Source organism: Rhinolophus sinicus, linkage group LG04 (assembly GCF_036562045.2).
Source record: "Rhinolophus sinicus isolate RSC01 linkage group LG04, ASM3656204v1, whole genome shotgun sequence".
Classification (NCBI taxonomy): Eukaryota; Metazoa; Chordata; class Mammalia; order Chiroptera; family Rhinolophidae; genus Rhinolophus; species Rhinolophus sinicus.
In genome coordinates, this window is record NC_133754.1 from 165,087,760 (window position 1) to 165,105,973 (window position 18,214).

Consider the following 18,214-nt stretch of genomic DNA (forward strand, 5'->3'; position numbering starts at 1 on the left):
TCCTACTTACAGTACTTGGTGTGGAAAATAGTGAACATTGTTAACGTCTGTCTCTCCAGCATATGTAGCACTATTCTGTGATTGGAATTGTCAGAAGTGATGCGTAATGTAAAGTTGTTATGACCAGAATTTTAAAATATTATCCCTTCCTTGTAAAGGTAAATGATATGATATTAATCAAATTTACTCTCTAGCCTCAAATGATAGTGGCTGTGATAGAATTTTACAGTAACAAGAAAACAGCCACCAATACAACCAGTTAAACCCCTTGAAACATATCTGAACTCTGAGTTTTTTGGTATTTTGTTTTCACAGACTTTTAAAGGTATGGAAACTAATATCTAGCCATATTACAGGGCTTATGTAGAGACAGGACTAACATCTGAAACCTTACTTTTGAGGCCAGTCCTTTTGTGTTTTTTTTAAAAGAACTATATGATGTTATCCCTGTTACCTTTGCCTCTATGACTTAGTTGAGGTTCCATAAAGGAATAGCATCCAAAAACAAAAAGAGAGAGAAGATTATACCCCTGGGATTGAAACCCATGCCTCTTTGTTTGGGTGCAGTGGTATTTGATAAGTCTGGTCTCAAGTGGCTTGGGAGTGATACCTTTTCTTGTAACCATTACTTCACCCTTCTCTCCATCATAAGAAATATTAAAGAACAGCCTTAGAATTTTTGTCTTTCCTTTTTAAAAAAAATTTAGTATTATTGTTTTCACTTTTATTTTTTTAAACGGCCTTAGGATTTTAACAAGTAACTGAGAATTGATGACACCTTAGCATTATATGCACTTTTTCTTTTTCTCAAAAATGTAGATGCCCTCACATGCATTAGCTAATAACTAATATAGAGGTTAACCATGTTTTTTTAAGGCAGTTCATGCTTGATAATGTAGGGTCTCAATTTTGCTTAATCCTAACTTTTTAGTAATCTACCTAATAAGGAATTCTATTTCCATTTTTACTGGAAAGCTGTATTCTTTCTTTTTTCTGTAAGTCCATTGCTGTATACATACAGATTTTGAAAGCCATTAACTTACTTGCATAGTGTGCCATTTACTGGAAGCAGTTATGGTCAGTAAACTTGTATTTAGAACATTGTGTAAATAGACAAGGAGCAGTAGGTCTGATGCATAGTTGAAATTAAAGTGCTCCTTACAGAACAGTAGAGGATAAAGGATTCTTGATTCACTAGGTAAACATTAGGCTTTCTGTATGAATATTTAGTTGTTTGATGATGCATACATCATGGACACACTGAAGCTTTAGCTAAATCAAGTAATATCCTTAAGGGAAATGGGGTATTGGAAAGAAATAATTCCTTCAATGAGTAATTACCAGAAATTGGAACTTTTGTAGGGAAATACAACTAACAGAGCCAGATTAGTTGGTAACTGTGTAGTAGGTAATACCTTGCTTAAGACAGAGATTCTAAGAATTGCATTTTAAAACAGTAGGAATTGTGCATTACTTACTATGAAACAATAAATTTTAATGATTTACTCTCAATTTCTAAAGAGAGAAGGTAATACCTTGCTATACTGATTTCCTAAATTAGCAGTTCTAAGTATGTCTTGTGAATAGTACAGATGGTTCCCTAAAATACCAAATAATTTGAAAAGCAGTTTTGTTTTTTAATTTGTTTTTATTTAAGTAGCCCCCCCCCACACACACACACACACACACTCCTTGCCATGTAAATCATCTCTAGCTCTGTCAGCTGTGTCAGTTCCCTTGCTTCTGCCATCACGGCTGGTTTCTCCATGTTTGTCTGAATTTGAAACTACTGAGAGTTTAAATATGAAATTTTTGAGTATTAGAGGATCAGGAAAAATGCGGGTGTTCCAGGCTCTATAATTTTTTTACACCACATCACTTTCTCCTCATCCTTAATGCTACTAACGCCTCTTCCTATTTAGTCATAACAATTAACATAATCAACTGCTATCCTAGAAACAGGAAATTGGGGTTATTGTATACTGATGGAGATTCCAGCAGAAGAAATAGCAAAAACACCCATGGCCATGCAAGTATGTTGTGTTTGTTGGGAGTATAGGATATATAGAGAAGAATAATGGGAGATAAAGTAGGAATTAGGAAATGACGCCCTTATCTTTGGGGATTTTAAAAGCTAGGATTAGGAATTTGAACTTTATATACAGTATTGAATAAGTTGAGTAGGAAAATAATATGATGATAGTTGTGCTTCAGAAAGCGGAGATATGCTACATTTTTAAAAAATTGAAATACTGTTTTGGATAGCACTTAACTTCAGTTTGGATAACTCATCATCCCATTTGAACCTGAAAGTTGAAGATACCTGTGTAGAATGGGATCCTACTGGAGGCAAAGGTCAAGAAAATAAAATTAAAGGAAAAGAGAACAAGGGCAGGTAAGCTAGTTCCTTAAATCTGTTATCTGGACAAATGCTTGTACACTGATTCAAATTTAATGATAACTTACAATGAAATTCTTATTCTGTATATCAATATGATTTATGATATGTTGATAACATCAAAGTGGAGAACATAATATTGTTTGTCAATACTTGAATTTGTCACTAACATTTTCCGTTTCTTTTTCTTAGTTTCTTTTCTAATCCTCTTCTTACACATTATAATTTCAGTACTCCATTTCTTTAAAATTATATCTATAGCAATTTGAACTGCTTAGAGAGAAGTTCCTAATATAGTTCCTGAATTTTAGATTTATAGTCACCTGTCTTACCTGAAGGTCTGCCTCGAATGACAGCTTTGAGCATGTATGACCCCAGTGTCTTGCCCCTGATCAGCAGTTACCTTATGAACCAAAGAGTTAGGCTTGGGACCTTTAATTGTTGTTAAATTTATTTAGATAGTCTCAAAGTTTGGGGGCTTCTTACTTTTTTAACAGCAGGCTTTTGATCTAATTTTATTATAAGCTGTGAAATTTAAGTTATAAAGCAGTCTCTTGTTTAACAGTTGCCTATTTTTATCTGACAGTGTCCATGTTACTTCACTGAAGAGACATACAAGGTGACGATCTGTGTCTGTCTAGCTCTAGGACTTAGTATATCTAGCTTGGCTGAATAACTTTAATATTTTGTTCTTTAACCAATAAGCAGAAACCTTCATAAGTTAAAATATTGCTCTGTGTAGATTGTCTGTGTGGTAGCTTATGTTTTGAATTTACAGCATTATAGTGTGCTGCATAGTATTTAGATTATATTGTATATGATAAAACAGTAAGCTCTGCTTAAAGTATTTCTTGAATTATTTTCCCTCGTCTGACTTTTTTCTGCGTTTACTTATAACTGGCATCTTTGTTGTTGTGCTATATTCAGTATATCTAACATTACAGCTTCGTTTTTATTTGTATTTGACACGAGCCAGGTTTGACGAGTTCTGTATTTTATAATGATCGTGCAGTTTTTAAAGCATCAGAATAAAAAAATAAAGGTCATTAGTAAAATTATTAGGACAGTGCCAGAAAGGTGATTCAATTCAAATGCACAAGTAATAATGTTAAGATACAACATATCTCTATCAGTAACCAGAATGTGTTCTTTTCCCAAAATTATCTTCCTCTTTTTTCTAGTTTATTTGCTCATTGTTGAAAGCGACTTTATAGTTAGTGTATTATAAATTGTAAAATGCTCCTGGATTTAATAGAATAGAATGTATGAAGTTTCATTTGGTCAGTTGGAGATTTTTAAACTGCTTGTATTTAAGCATTTCAGATCATGTTATTTCTTTCTCTCTTCCCTATTTTGAGGGTATTTTCTATGTAGGCTACTTTTGGACAATTATGTACATTTATTCTTTCCATAAATATTTGCTCACTAGGATGTCAGATGAATGTTGTGGGATATATAGAGATAAATACTGCCCTTGCCTTCAAGAAATTTGCCCTAACTTACGTAGATGAGAGGTACATATTTATATACAAATAACAATAACACAAGGTGTAGAGATTATGTGTAATGGTAAGTGTGGATAAAGGAGTTTAGAGGAAGAACGAGGTCCGGAGCTGCCAAGTGTTGAAGTGGTCAGTGAGGGCAATGAGCCAAACTGAAAGTAACAAACTTTCATTCACTATGGTAGTATAAGCAAGAGGCCACAAAGGAAAGGGTGCTAGCTCTCCCCATATTTCATTTTTCCCGGCAGAATGAGCTCAGGGCCAGGTAAATCACAGAAGGTTGCAGATGGCAGATATATTCTGACTGCTGGGGAAGCCCCAAGTAAAAGGTCCTTCCTGTTGTTTTATGGACTTGAGGCCAAGAAGATAGGGGAGGGGGAAAGGTTAGGAATACAAAAGCATTGAGACACAGTGGAGAAAAGCGTCTTCATACTCCACCCTCCACCCTAGCCCCCTTTATGGAGGTCTTCTCAGAGGCTGCTAAGAAGGGTCTCAGCTGAAGGCCTGTCTCCTGTAAGGGGGTCTCTGAATAGAGGTGCCTAAGCTAGGAATGCAGATGTGCATATGAGCATGGACTAAGGCCAGGGATTGCAGTGCCCTCCAGAAACTGCAGTGACCTGGCTGTACACCAAGTCTGGTGTGGGGAAGGTAGCCCCCGCCCCCAGGCCTGCCATTAAGGCCTTTATAATTGCCTGTGGTTGGTCCTGAAAGAGCACATGTAGGATTTTGGTCTGGAGTTGGACTCCTCAGAGAGTTATTTAGCCTGGTAGGATCTGGGAGACCTTCATCAATGGCAGCAACAGAGGAAGGGCACTGAAGCAGATTGAGTTTAAAGAACACTTTAGCTGCTACATTTAGCTAGGGGTGAAAAGGCTAGAAAATCAGGTTGGGACCAAATCAAGAAACTGAAATGTCAAGCTCATTGAGTCATTTGTAAGCAGTAAGGAAGTGCTTGAAATTTTTAAAGTAAGAGAATCAGAGTTAAGTGTATCTCATAAACAGTGAACAAGATGCACTGGATAACAAAGATCATTTGGAAGCTGGTAAAGCAATCCGGAGGAAAGGTAACAAAAAGCCTTAATTCTGAGATTTAAGAGGCCAAGGTGTCGTTAAAGAGGTGGGGAGAAGGGTATTGTGTTTGGCATAAGACAATAATAGCTGTTGTACTTCTTGCAAAAATGTGCTTAGGGTCAGAAGTCTAAAATGCTGCAGTGGAAGAGTTCTCCTTATTCATTTTTTCTCTGAAATTTAAACTGCCACTCTCAGTAGTTATGTCTGTTTTTCTTTTCTCCATGCTTTCCTTTTATTTCTTTACTACTGGTAAGTTATAAATTTTTTGTTTTTTAAATGCAGTTATTCAGTATAATTGAAATATTAATTTTTAAACATCTTTGGGATTTAATTTGAGTTTTTGAGAGTTAGTGAAAGACCTAATACTGTCCAGTCTGCCATGTCACATAATTTGATATAAGAGGAAATCAAGTTGGATCATGTCCATTTCAGTAAGAGAAATGCTTTGTAATACATGATACTATCTTGTGCATGGATTTGGGAAATTGCTGTTTCTCTTTTTAAGAAGAAAAGATCCAGAAGAGAAATACCTACTGCTCGCAAAAAAAGTTACTTAGTTTTGATTATAATAAGCCTATTTTTGCCTTTGCTTCTATTTAAATTTAACTGAAAAATATAAGCTATAATCCACTATCTGTCTTGAGTTCTCTTTTCCCTTTGTATCTTGTCTGATTTTGATGTTGCTTATTTCAACTGTGTGTTCTTTGTATAAGCCTTGCTCAGTCTGCATGCTATTAGTGTTTGCAACCTGCTTTGTGCTGATAACTTACTACGTTTGGGTGTTTATTATTGACAACTCCGTGTAATAATAATTCAGATAAAATTAAATGGTGTTATTTGTGCAACATAATTAGAAAATCTTTTCAAAAATTTCTTTTGTGATTCGTAATTTTAGTTTATGAAACATTTACAACATAGAATGTTTGTTTTTCTTTTTGTTCCTGTTTATATAGAAGTGGTACACCGTCCCCCAAACGGACATCTGTAGGTTCCAGGCCACCAGCAGTGAGAGGCAGCAGAGATCGTTTCACTGGGGAATCATACACAGTGCTGGGTAGGGTAAACTCCGTAGTTCTTCATTATCTCCTGTTAAAGGTGTCCCAGTCACACTGGGGGACTTCCCACTCACTCAGAGCTGGAGTGGGTGTCTGTGTACTGAATGAAACTTTGCCGGAGTTTCTTGAAACCTAATTACTTTGGCAGGTTTTCAGATTGTCTTGTTATTGATATGTTTAAAACTCTACTTCATTTTACATACTGTTCCACTTATATGTAGAACTCTTGAGGGCATAGTAAGGAGGGAAAGTTCTGGAGCCTTTTATATACAGAAAAATTAGTAATAAATATGCAAGCAAAGTTATAGCAGATACTCTATAATTAGTGTCAGTGTGTTAATATCCTAAATCGAATTTTTTGTGCCATTTTATGGGACAAGCAATAGGTTAAAAAATCTATAAGGAGGAGGTAAGAGTCAAATTTACTTTTCTGATTTTTTGTAGGAGACACTGCGATTGAAAGTGGACAGCATTATTGGGAGGTCAAGGCCCAGAAGGATTGTAAATCCTACAGTGTGGGAGTAGCATACAAGACTTTGGGGAAATTTGACCAATTAGGAAAGACAAATACTAGTTGGTGTATCCATGTCAACAACTGGCTACAAAACACATTTGCAGCAAAACATAACAATAAAGTCAAAGCCTTGGATGTTACTGTTCCTGAAAGAATAGGTGTATTTTGTGATTTTGATGGGGGTAAGTTTACTGATTTTTCTCGTAGGTCATTTCGTCATAGTTGCTTGTGTTTCAGTACTTTTCACTGGTAATCATCTGTACAGAATTTCCATTAGTATTGTGGATACGGGGGTGTTTTGACCTCCTAGGATTTGATCTCAAACATAATTTCAGTTCCAGAGTTGACTGGAAGGATATGCAGTGTCTGCTTGCAGCCCTAGAAAAGCACTCGTCTATAATGTACTAAATGAATTTGAAAGAAAGATTTTGCTAATTTTAGCCTTAAAACATTAAATTTCTTTTGTCCATTTTAATTTTTCTTACCTTGCTTTATTACCCGTAAAGCATGGTGGAGTCAGAATTTTCAGTTGGAATAGACCTTAGAAATACTCCATCTGCCTTATATAATAATATAAAACCCTTTTTACATTATCTCTGCAGGTAGTTTCCTCTGTGCTTGAAGAAGTTTTTTATGCGAAGTTTCTTGTCTTAGAAGGCAGCCTGTTTCATTGTTGAATAGCACTTGGTTAGAAAGTTTTTCTTTAATTGACTCACTTTGCCTCCCAGTAAATTCTGAGACTGTTGCTCTTCAATTTTGTCACCTGAAGAAACACAGAATTATGTTTCCTAAATCACATTTACATGATAATCCTTATTCGCTTAAAAACTACTAATACTGTTTATCTTGCCGTTTTTCCAGACTATACATTCTCTGTACCATTAGTTGTCCGTCTTATTTAATTTTTCCAACCCCTTACAATCTCCTATGGTTGTATATTATGCCAATATATTTCTTAAAGATTGTTTCTCAAAGTAGGACGCACCTACTTTGAAAACAGAATTCATAAGATTTGATAACTAAATATGGATTGGAGGGAGAGACAAAGAAGAGTTGAAGATGACTCTGAGGTTCCAGCCAGTGTGATATAGAGGACAATAGCGTCACCAATAGGATAGGAAACAGAGTCCTGGGGGGAAATAAGATGCCAATAGGACGATGTGGCATGTCTGGCAAATATTTGGAAATGCAGTGCTAAACTCAGAGGAGAAGTAGAGCTGAAGCTAAATATTACAGACAGCGTCACAGAGTGGCTACGGAAGATTGCACAGAACAATTCAGTATTACTGCTCTGCTCTTTACTAACTTTGTGACCATATGTAGAGTGCTTAATATTTTGAGGTAAAGCAGCCAGTGCTTTTAATAGTAGGATAAATGTTAGTTTTGTTTTGTTTTTCCCTCTGCTGGCAGCTGATTTATTAAGGGAGCATTGCAGAGAGAAAAGAGCTCGGACGAGCATCTACACTTAGAATAGGAGAAAAAGAGAAGATATCCTCGGGATTGTGATACAATCCAAGAGAATAGTCATGAGAGAAGAATTTCAAGAAGTGATAACAGTTGTAAATGGGTCATCAGGTTGGACAGTTAGGTGGGCAGAAAGAGTTATGTTAGTGCATGATCATGTTGAAAAGACAGACTGTGAGAGGATTTTTTAAATTAACAAAGCTGAAGCAGTGATTACTATGATTTCAGAGGCTGCAGTGTGAGTATGGCTTCAGGTAGTTAGAAGACAAGGTTTCATAGAATGACCCTTAAATGGTGATGGGGTTTGGGTAGAGAGACTGGTTATAGTAAAAATGAAGAAGAAATAGCCTTGGTTTTTACTGGACTAAGGAAACCATTTGTTAAATAATGACAAAATAAATAGTTTATAGTTGACTAAGTAGAATTCTGCCAGATTATGGAAGCACTGTGGAGATCTCAAAAACCAGGGAAAGAAAATTGGATTTGGGCTTTTTCTTAAGCACATTTTCTGCTGATTTTCAAGTGAGAAAGTTTAAGTCCAGTCATTGTATCATTGTAGTTTGTAACAAAAAAAAATTAATGTCAAAATATGCACTTAGTTACTAGTTTTATGCATGATTATATGTTAGACTAAAGTAGATGTTATAGTATCTTGTATAATAAACCAGGCTTTTTTTCCTTCTCTTTAGGTCAACTTTCTTTCTATGATGCAAACTCAAAACAGTTGTTGTATTCCTTTAAGACAAAATTTACTCAGCCAGTATTACCTGGTTTCATGGTTAGTACCTAATTTACATTTTGTTTGGTTTGGCAGCTTTAAGGAGAATGACGTGTGCTGTGTGGGGAAGCCGACTAGCGTATTTTTCCTTCGTGTTCCTCTCCCTTCCACCAGTCCACCGCTCCCCAATCTGCAATTGTCTGTTTATTTTTGGTATATTTTATTGAAGTAAATAATAATACCTAAAAGTGCACATGTTATAAGCAGGCAGTTTGATGAATCTTCGTGGGACTTGCGCTGGTTTTTGTAACCAGCATCCAAATCAAGAAGTGGGACGTTCCCAGAACCTCGTCAGCCCCCTCGTGCCCATTCCCAGGTGCTCCTCGCCCTCCTCCATACGGTTACTATCTTGAGTTTTAATCCCGTAAACTGAAATTTGCCTTCCTAAATTTTGTATAAATGGAATCAGACAGTATCTTTTTGGCTTCACATTACGTTTATGAGATTTATCCATGTTGTCCTGTGTGGTGGTAAATCACTCATTTTCATCGTTTTCCATTATATGAGTCTGTTATAATTTATCCATTCTAATTTCGTTGGTACTTGGGTGGCTTTCCTTTGGGGAACATTTATAAATAGAACCACTATGAATATTCTCGTTCATGTCTTTTGGTAGGGGGTGTGTGTGTGTGTGTGTGTGTTTGTGTGTATATGTATTTATTGGGTATAGAACTAGGATTGGGATTGCTAGATCATACGGTATGTGTGTATTTAACTGTAGCAGTTTTCCAGAGTCATTGGTTATACTAATGTACCACCAGCAGTATACCGTGTTTCCCCGAAAATAAGACCTAGCTGGACTATCAGCTCTAATGTGTCTTTTGGAGCAAAAATTAATATAAGACCTGGTATTATATTATATTAATTATGTTAAAGATCCAGTCTTATATTATAGTAAAATAAGACCGAGTTTTATATTAATTTTTGCTCCAAAAGACGCTTTAGAGCTAATTGTCCGGCTAGGTCTTATTTTCAGGGAAACAAAGTATATCAGGTAGATACGTAGTGAGTTTATTCATTGCTTTTTCATTCAAAGTAATGAAATTATAGTTACTTTATTAAATGTCATAAGATGCTTTAGGAAATTCATTTTTAAACTAATTAAAATTGGTTTTCTTCTTCATTGAAGGCTTGCTTGTATTGACTAAGTAAATGTTAAAATTTTTGTGTACAAGATTGATTTTCTTTTTTAAAGTCAGGGTTACTGAGGTGTGATTTATAGTAGTGTACAGTTCTGTGGTATTTGACAAATGTATACAGTTGTATAACCACCGCCATAATCAAGACATAGAACATTTCCATCATCTAAGAAAATTCCTTCGTGCTTCTTGGTAGCGGACATCTGTTAATATCACCCCCAGCCCTGGCAGTCACCAAGCAGCTTTAGACCCTATAGTTTTGGTTTTTCCAGAATAGTATAGAAAAGGAATTGTATGGTATGTAGACTGTTGACTCTGTAGCCTAATACATTTGAAATTCATCTGTGTTGTTGTGTTTGTCAGTAGACCCATTTTTTCATTGCTGAGTAGTGTTCGTATATGTATGTATCACAGGTTATTCATCATTCACCAAAATTGCCAAAACTGCGTTCTTTCCAGTTGTTGGCAATTCTGAATAAAGGCACGGTAAACATTTTCACCTGGGTTTTTGTGTGAATATTTGTTTTCATTTCTTTTGGTTAAATAGTGAGGTTGCTAGGTCACATTGAAAGTGTATCTTTTAACTTTATAAGAAGCTACCAAAATGTTTTCCAAAGTGGCTGTACAACTTTTGTATTCCTACAAGTAATATATGAGAGTTTACCAGATCCTTGCCATTATTCGATAATGTCACATATTTGTTTTTGTTAAGCTATTTTAGTAGGTGTGTAATGGTATTTTATTGTGATTTTAATTTCCATTTTCCTAAGGACAAATGATGTTGAGCATCTTTTCATATGCTCATTTGCCAATTTTAATTTCATTGGTGAAGTATCTGGTAAAGTCTTTTGCTCATTATTTAATTGGGTTACTTGTTTTCTTATTAGTGAGTTTTTAAGCTTTCCTTATGTATTGTGGATATGAGTCCTTTATCAGATAAATATTTTGCAAACACAGTATCTTTTCCCAGTCTGTGGTTTTTTATCATTTTCTGAACATTTTGAAGAGAAGTTTTTCATTATGAAGTTCAGTTTATCGATTTTTTTTTGCTTTGATGGATCCTGCTTTGCTCAACTCAGGGTCCCAAAGATATTCTTTTTTTTTTTTTTTTTCTTGAAAGTTGTTATGGTTTTAGGTTTTACATTTAGGTCTATGATCCATTTAGAGTTAATTTTTCGTATATGATAGTAACGGGTATAGTTTGAGATCTGTTTTTCTCTCATATGTATGTCCAGTTGTTTCAGTACCATTTATTGATTTGCCCTTACACTGTTGTGCTAGGTATTTTGAGTAAATATTTTTGTAAATTGCTTACATAATTTCCACAAAAAAAGTAATATCGTAGTTTTAAAATCAGAGAGTTAATTTTGTATTTTCAGAGTTATCATTACTGAACCTGCTAGTTTTAAAAATTTAGAATGTTAAGTATATAGTTACAAATTTCACAAGTCAGTAGATTCTTTGGTACAATACTGTAGTTACTTAGTAAATCTTGAACACTTTAGGATATAATTGAAGGTGTGAATACTTAATTTCTAGAATCTCTCTTGCCTTAAGCTTGTGTCTGTTACATACATGGAAGTTGATGACAGTTTAAGTGATCCATATTTTCAGATTTTAATTCTCTTGACTGTGTTCCAGGTCAGTTTTTGTTCACTTTATTGCAGGATAACTGTGCTCTGTTCACAAGCAAAACAGTTTATCTTTCATAAACTAGTTCACATTTATGGTAATTAAAGAATATGGCAAGTGTATCTGGATATTGCCATTTGCATTTTTCTCAGAAGTCCTTTAAGAATTAGAGTTCTTACTGTTAGGGAAGAAACTATTGGATTTTACTGTTAACAGAAGTGTGTTTCATTCCTATAATCTCAGGCCGTACCTCTTCAAAATCAACAGCAGTAAGTGGGATAAGTAAGTTGGCTCTTTGTGCACTTCTCTTGGTTGTGAAGGTTAGTACAGTGGTGATAGCCAATGTCTTTTGCCTAGATTAATGCAATTAGTCTCCAAATTTCTGCAGCCACCAGTTCTCTTGTGTGCAGCTCCAGTGGGCTCTCCTCCCAGGGACTCCCGTTGGTCTCTGTGGTTCTAAAGGACTCTTGAGTTAGCCTTTCCACTTCCCCTCAGTTCAAATGAAGGTTATCAGTTTGGAACTTGCTGATGTTCACATATGTGGCATTATGCCTTTGAAATGGAAATTGAAGTCTCACTTAAGTTCTAATTGATTTGAAATCTGACTGAAGCTTTGTTTTTGTCTTTTCTTAGGTTTGGTGTGGTGGACTTTCTTTGAGTACTGGGATGCAAGTTCCAAGTGCTGTGAGAACACTTCAGAAAAATGAAAATGGAATGACTGGTTCATCTAGCAGCCTAAACATTGTTACTCAGTAATGCCCACTCAGAATATGTTTATCCACCTCCACCTTTTGATTGGGTGGCCTTAATCACAGAAACTTAGGAGTAGTGGAAATGAGATTTGCTACGTTCTGCTTTAAGGCCTGGAATCTCTTAGCATTAAGCTTCTACTGCAAAGTATTCACAGGACTCTACTGTGCAATAGCATAGAAGCAAGCAGATACCAAGCAAGAAACTGGTATTTTGAAGAGCAAATAGGGGACAAATCAGTGTTTAAATAATTACATAGAAACTCACTTTTGTTTTTCTTGGGTTACTTTGGCTTTTCTAATGTTCCGTTACATACAGTAGCCCTGGGGCCTGAAGAAAAAAATTTAAATCTTCTTTCTTCTATACTTCCTCCCCCCACCCCCTTATCACTACCTATTATTTAGTTCTTACACGGAAGCTTTAAAAATATACAGTTCTCTGAGGTTTTCTAAAAATTGAAATAATTGGTTGGGGATGCCAAACAGGTTTTCTTACAATGGTTTATTTTTCCCCCTTTATAAGTAAGTTGAGTTTTGCTAATTTATCCTCTTTTGTTGTATTGACTAGGTTGTATATCATTTTCTCTTTTCCAAATATTGTGGTATTTCTCTTGTGGTTATAACTCAAAATAGAGAGTGAATAAGAAGAGTTTCTAGACATGATAGCTTAAAATCACCCAAATTTCAGTTTTTCACTTGCTGCACTAACACTGTCAAAGTGATACTCTTTATATGTTGCTCTGTTTAATTAGACTTCTTTTCATTCCATCATTTTGGATGATGGGTAATATTTTTTAAAGCTTTATATTTTCTGATTTTGTTGTCTAGTTTAATACTACCTTTAATAGTTATCTTTGGTAAAAATCCCACTTGAATTTGGTAATAACTGATAATACTTATACTGATTTTTACCATTTCTAGTAGGAATGAAAGTTTATTGAAGTTATATAGGAGGTAGGAAAACCTACCCTACGCAAGTTTTATCTAAGAAGGATAAGGCTATAAAGGGAGATGCCTAAAACTATTCGTTACTGAAGTCATTTATATCTGATTTTTGATAAGACAGAGAATGGCTTAAACAGTTGTTTTAAAAAATATATACATATCTCTGATTTATTTGGCACATGAGTCTTTCAGTCATAATTAGAGGTTTTCTCTCAGTCCTTTTGCTACATTCATTTGCTTTCTAGAGGGGTGTGATTCTTCCAAAAATCTCAACATAGAATAATCTTTACCAAAGTTTGGAAAAATGTGTTAACAAAGAGTAAAACCCATGGTTATTGAGAACATATCTATTTTTTAAAAGTTGATTAAAATTTGTAACACAGTCCTTTGAACCAAACTGAAAGTTGTAATTACTGTGGTATTTAAGAATTCTTTGACTGTTTTTAAGAGGTCTAAATTTGCATATTCCTTAATTTTTGAAACTTTCACTTTCTCATTTTGACTTACTTTCATTCTCATTTTAAGTATATTGTGCTATGAAAATCTTCTAAGAAATAACTGATGCTGCTTACATTGGAGTTGCTTTCTACAGAAAGCCCTGTGGAATAGGAATAGCCCATTCTTTCTTAAAGTTTACTGTTTAGTAATAGGATGTTTTATTCATTTTAAAACAAATCTAAATGAGGAATTTTATTTGAACTGGATATTATTTTCCCAGAGGACAGTCATAACTGCACCATTGATGACATATTGGTAATTTTAAAGACTGTAAGGGAGTTTAGAGAATGAAATATGTCAATAGATATTCCTTTGATTCTCCAGATATAATTTTTTTTGTTCATCCTGGAGATTATGAAATACATTTTTGGATGTTCTATTCCCCACAGCAGGTTTATTCCAGGACCTAAGGAAGCAGGAAGTTATAATTCTTTCATAGAGTCAAACCTGAAAGCAGTAATTTAGTGGAGGAGCTGCTTTATGTGAATGGTTGTATATGTATATTTCAGAAAAATGACACAGAAAAAGCCAGAAATTCTTGTATAAAACTTTTCACTATTATGTCTTATATAATCGTGTCTTCTCTTTAATTCAGTGCCTTCTTCTTGTAAGCATGCTCTTCTTGCTTCGTGCTCCATGCCCCATGCAATGTCCACTGATATTGAAGCCAGAGACCATTATGCTATACTATACCGGTGAGGGCCTTCTGTCGCAGGGGCATGGGGAAAAGGAAATACTAATCAGGGTCTGGTGGAGTGTATATGATTCTTTCCTCTGCTCATGCTACCATTTGAAATCCTTCATGTAACATTTTCTAATATTCATTTGGAAAAGTCATTGAGAGTGATGCTGTTATTCAAAATAATAATCTGAGGTTTTCCTGTTACTGTACTTCTTAAAGGTCTCTAAAAATAAAGAGCAAAATGTGTGGGGTTTTAGTTTAGTTGTTTTAAGTTTATTTGCATTAAGTTAAACTGGAGAAAGTTTGCAACCTTCCTTTTCAAACTAGAAAATAATCAACTGTAGTGCCTCTTTAAATAGTCTCAAGTTAAGGTAACTATTAACTTGATCATATATATAACATTCTCATTGATATTTAAATTTAAAAATATTGAACTCTTTTGCTCAATTTGATACATTGTGTAAGTTGGTATACCCTTTCAAACATTCTTTCTTGGTTTATTCACTCTGTTTTAACAGGTCAAACATGATTGCTTTCTGTAAAAGAAATGCATGAGAGATTGACAGTAATGGAGGTATCACAGATCTAAAAAAAATATGTTTTATAAAAACATGCATTTAGTATTGCATTTCTCTTCTAGCAGTTGAAGCCCAAACCAGTTTTAGTAAACTGGATAAAGAAATGAAGGAATTGCCTTAAGCACTTTAGAAAAAGAATTTTTTACAATTCATTTTGATTCTTTGGGCTGACCATGTCACATACGTCTTCAACTTTTGTTAAATATGTATATACCAAGCATTTAATAACAGTGCACATAGAAATTTAATATACCGTGATTCTTTGACTGTTCCAAGTGCAAAGTATTAGAGGCATGTCTGTACATGGGACTAATTGGTGGCATCTGTACCATTTTGACAAACCATGAACTGCTAGTGTAAGCTGGACTTGGCCTACTTTGTTCTGCAAACTAATATTTTCTCATATTATTATCTAAAGACATGTTGGGTTGGTTTTATTTACTCACTTATGAAATTAAAGCATGAACAGTAAGATGTGTAATTTGAACTTCTTGGACTGAGCCTATAAAAGTAATTTGTCATGAAATCTTTTAATTAGGCTAATATACTCTATTTCATGTCTTACCTAGAATGATTAGTATAATTATTTATTTTTGTTTCTTTTAGAAACAGGTTAAAAATTGGAAAAGGATATTATGGGAATTGATTATTTCAAAGAGTATTAATTTTAGAAAAGGAGAGTATAGACTTCTTACTACAAAATATGTGGTTCCAGGCTAAAAAAGTTATGATGATTTTCAAATCATCATCATAATTTTCCAAAAAAACTATATTTGTTAGATCAGTAGTCATTCATTGGCTAATTTATACAACAAATATTTTAAGTGTCTGTGATGTGTGAGTCATACTTTGTATTCAGATTTCCAAAATTAATGAAGTTTGGTTTACTGTGCATATAGTTTTGCTGCTTTTGAGTGGTGTGACAAAGTTTGCATCTTAAAAACTATGTTTTGCTAATAAGTCAGAAATTTTGAAAAGTAAATTTGTTAGTAGTTTTTTAAAAAATCAAATTTTAATAAGCATATTGCACATAATATGGTTCACTTTCATATAGTCACATAAAATGGGTCTGGAAAAGTTTCTTCCTTGATTGTATTTTTACACTGGATATTCTTTTAGGGAAGTATGTGGTCAGCATAAATTTACTCAACATCTAAGTAACCATAAGTTATTTGTTATTTTTAACCAAAATGTACGTTTCATAATGCCAGTACTGGAGCATTATAAGAGATCATGAATGTTTCTTTAATCACCACAGAAAGATTACCTCATGTTCAATATAATTTTAGTATTGTTTGTATTTTACAGTATTCACATTATGCCAATATTTGTGATCCTGATATGTCACCTATGATAGCTTTGTTACTTGGAATATTTGATTAATGTAAATACTTTAAGCTTTTTTAATAATTCGGAGTTTAAATGGATTACATTTAGTATAGGTTGTTTTTGTTGAAAAGATGTTGTTGGACATGCCATATAAAAGTTAGTATTGGCTTATAAATACCAGAGATTGCCATAGGACTTTTGCCACAGACTAAATTAAAACAGTATTTGTTACTTCTGGGTCAGTATAAGGTACTGACTTTTGATTCATAATCATTTGATCTATGTTAGTTTAAACCAATATATTTTCTTAATGGTTCCCATTCAGTATAAGTTGCTCCTTGGGAATGGACATGTAGAGGATTTCACAGTACGTAGGGCAGAAGGTCAGTGAATGTGTTTGCTTTTGCTTGGAGCTTAAGTTTAGACAAATTTTAAAACAAGTCAAAATGTTAAGTGGTTGGTAAAAGGCATTTTTATTAGTATTGGAACTTTTTGAGAGCCTAAGGGCTATGAGAACGCGTGTTTTTTTTTTAACATTTCTAATATCTCTAAGGTACCAAAGCACTGAGTCTACTTTACCTCTTAAGGGAGACTCTTTAAAATCAAATTTATAACTAATTCATACTATAAGATATGTAATGGCTAAGGTTTTAGAGTTATTTATATTAAAAAGCACTAGTTTTTGAATTTTCTGGATATAATATAAAAATGTTTTGGCTTCATTTCTTTTAAAATATTTACAATTAATCACCTTAGCTCTACCATATACTAGATCTATGACCTCTACATGAATCATTTATCATCTTCGGACCTCCATTGCCTTACATAAAATAATTGTAACCTGCTCAGCCTACCTCACAGGGCTGTTGTGAGGAGTGAAATGAAATGGAGTATATGAAATGGTTTCAACCACAGTAAAATGCTATGGAAATGTAAGGTATTACTTTCAGTTAATAATGGAGTTAAGTGTTTGGATACTTCTAGATGCCATTTACTTTGATAAAGCATGTGCTTAAAGTGGTATCACCAGGACTTCAAACATGATTTTAAAAAACAAAACCCTGATTAAAATGCCCAACATTCTTTAGTTTGTGCATGATTTGTGGCCTTTTTGTATTTTCTCATCAAACCTGTCATTCTATATCAAGACTTCCTAGAACTGTAAAATTCCTCCCACATTAGTGTGTCACTGTAGAATAGTAGCATGAATAAATAAATGATTTAAGCTATGTTTCCATGCAGGCGTTTGCACTTTCACTTTATGACTGCTCAGTGCCACATGCAAAGAATAAATTTGGCCTAAATAATTCTTTCCAAACAACCAAATGGTTATAAAGTCTGTCATTGGATGAGTGATAAAAAGTGTATGTGCCCATTTAACATTGAACAACTTTTGTTGCATTTTGTCATTTTTTTAAAAATATGATGAAGCATTTCAAAACCTTGTGAACCTGAGTATCATTTAGTATCTCTCCTAACATACTTGTTATGCTTTAGATTGGATTTATTAAGTGGTTTGCAGGTTATCTGAATCTACAGATTATTTGGTATGTCTGTCATCTGGACATGGTTTTGCTATGCAGTTTTGATAATAAAAATTCTTAATTCCTCAGGTTTAAACTTTAAGTTATGGATAAAGAACATTAATGAACTAGTTATAATGTACTCAGTGCTGCAAACTAGTATTTTAATAAGCATATTGCCTCATTTTCCTTGGAAACAAAACAAGGCCTTTTAAATGTTTTTTAACTTTAAAATAGTGTATTCAAAGTGGAGTAACTTGTATGTTGAAATGATTGTATGCTCTGTATAGAATGACCAAGTTCTTAAAAAAAGCACCTGGAATATCTCATCTAAAAATTAAACTTTTTTCTGCTTTC

General features: G+C 34.1%; 1 protein-coding gene across 4 annotated transcripts in view; it reads left to right on the top strand.

Annotated features, from left to right (window-relative positions):
* FSD1L (fibronectin type III and SPRY domain containing 1 like) overlaps positions 1-18,214 on the top strand; it is a 60,912-nt gene extending 42,698 nt beyond the window's left edge. For 2 of the 4 annotated variants that reach the window (XM_019734208.2, XM_074330786.1), the window contains exons 9-14: positions 2,266-2,395; positions 2,985-3,017; positions 5,925-6,025; positions 6,471-6,722; positions 8,694-8,782; positions 12,187-18,214. In XM_019734208.2, the coding sequence (XP_019589767.2) occupies positions 2,266-2,395; positions 2,985-3,017; positions 5,925-6,025; positions 6,471-6,722; positions 8,694-8,782; positions 12,187-12,309 (728 nt within the window). In that variant the 3' untranslated portion in view covers positions 12,310-18,214. The remainder of the gene's footprint in view (positions 1-2,265; positions 2,396-2,984; positions 3,018-5,924; positions 6,026-6,470; positions 6,723-8,693; positions 8,783-12,186) is intronic. The other 2 variants (XM_019734209.2, XM_019734210.2) reach the window with 2 other exon arrangements.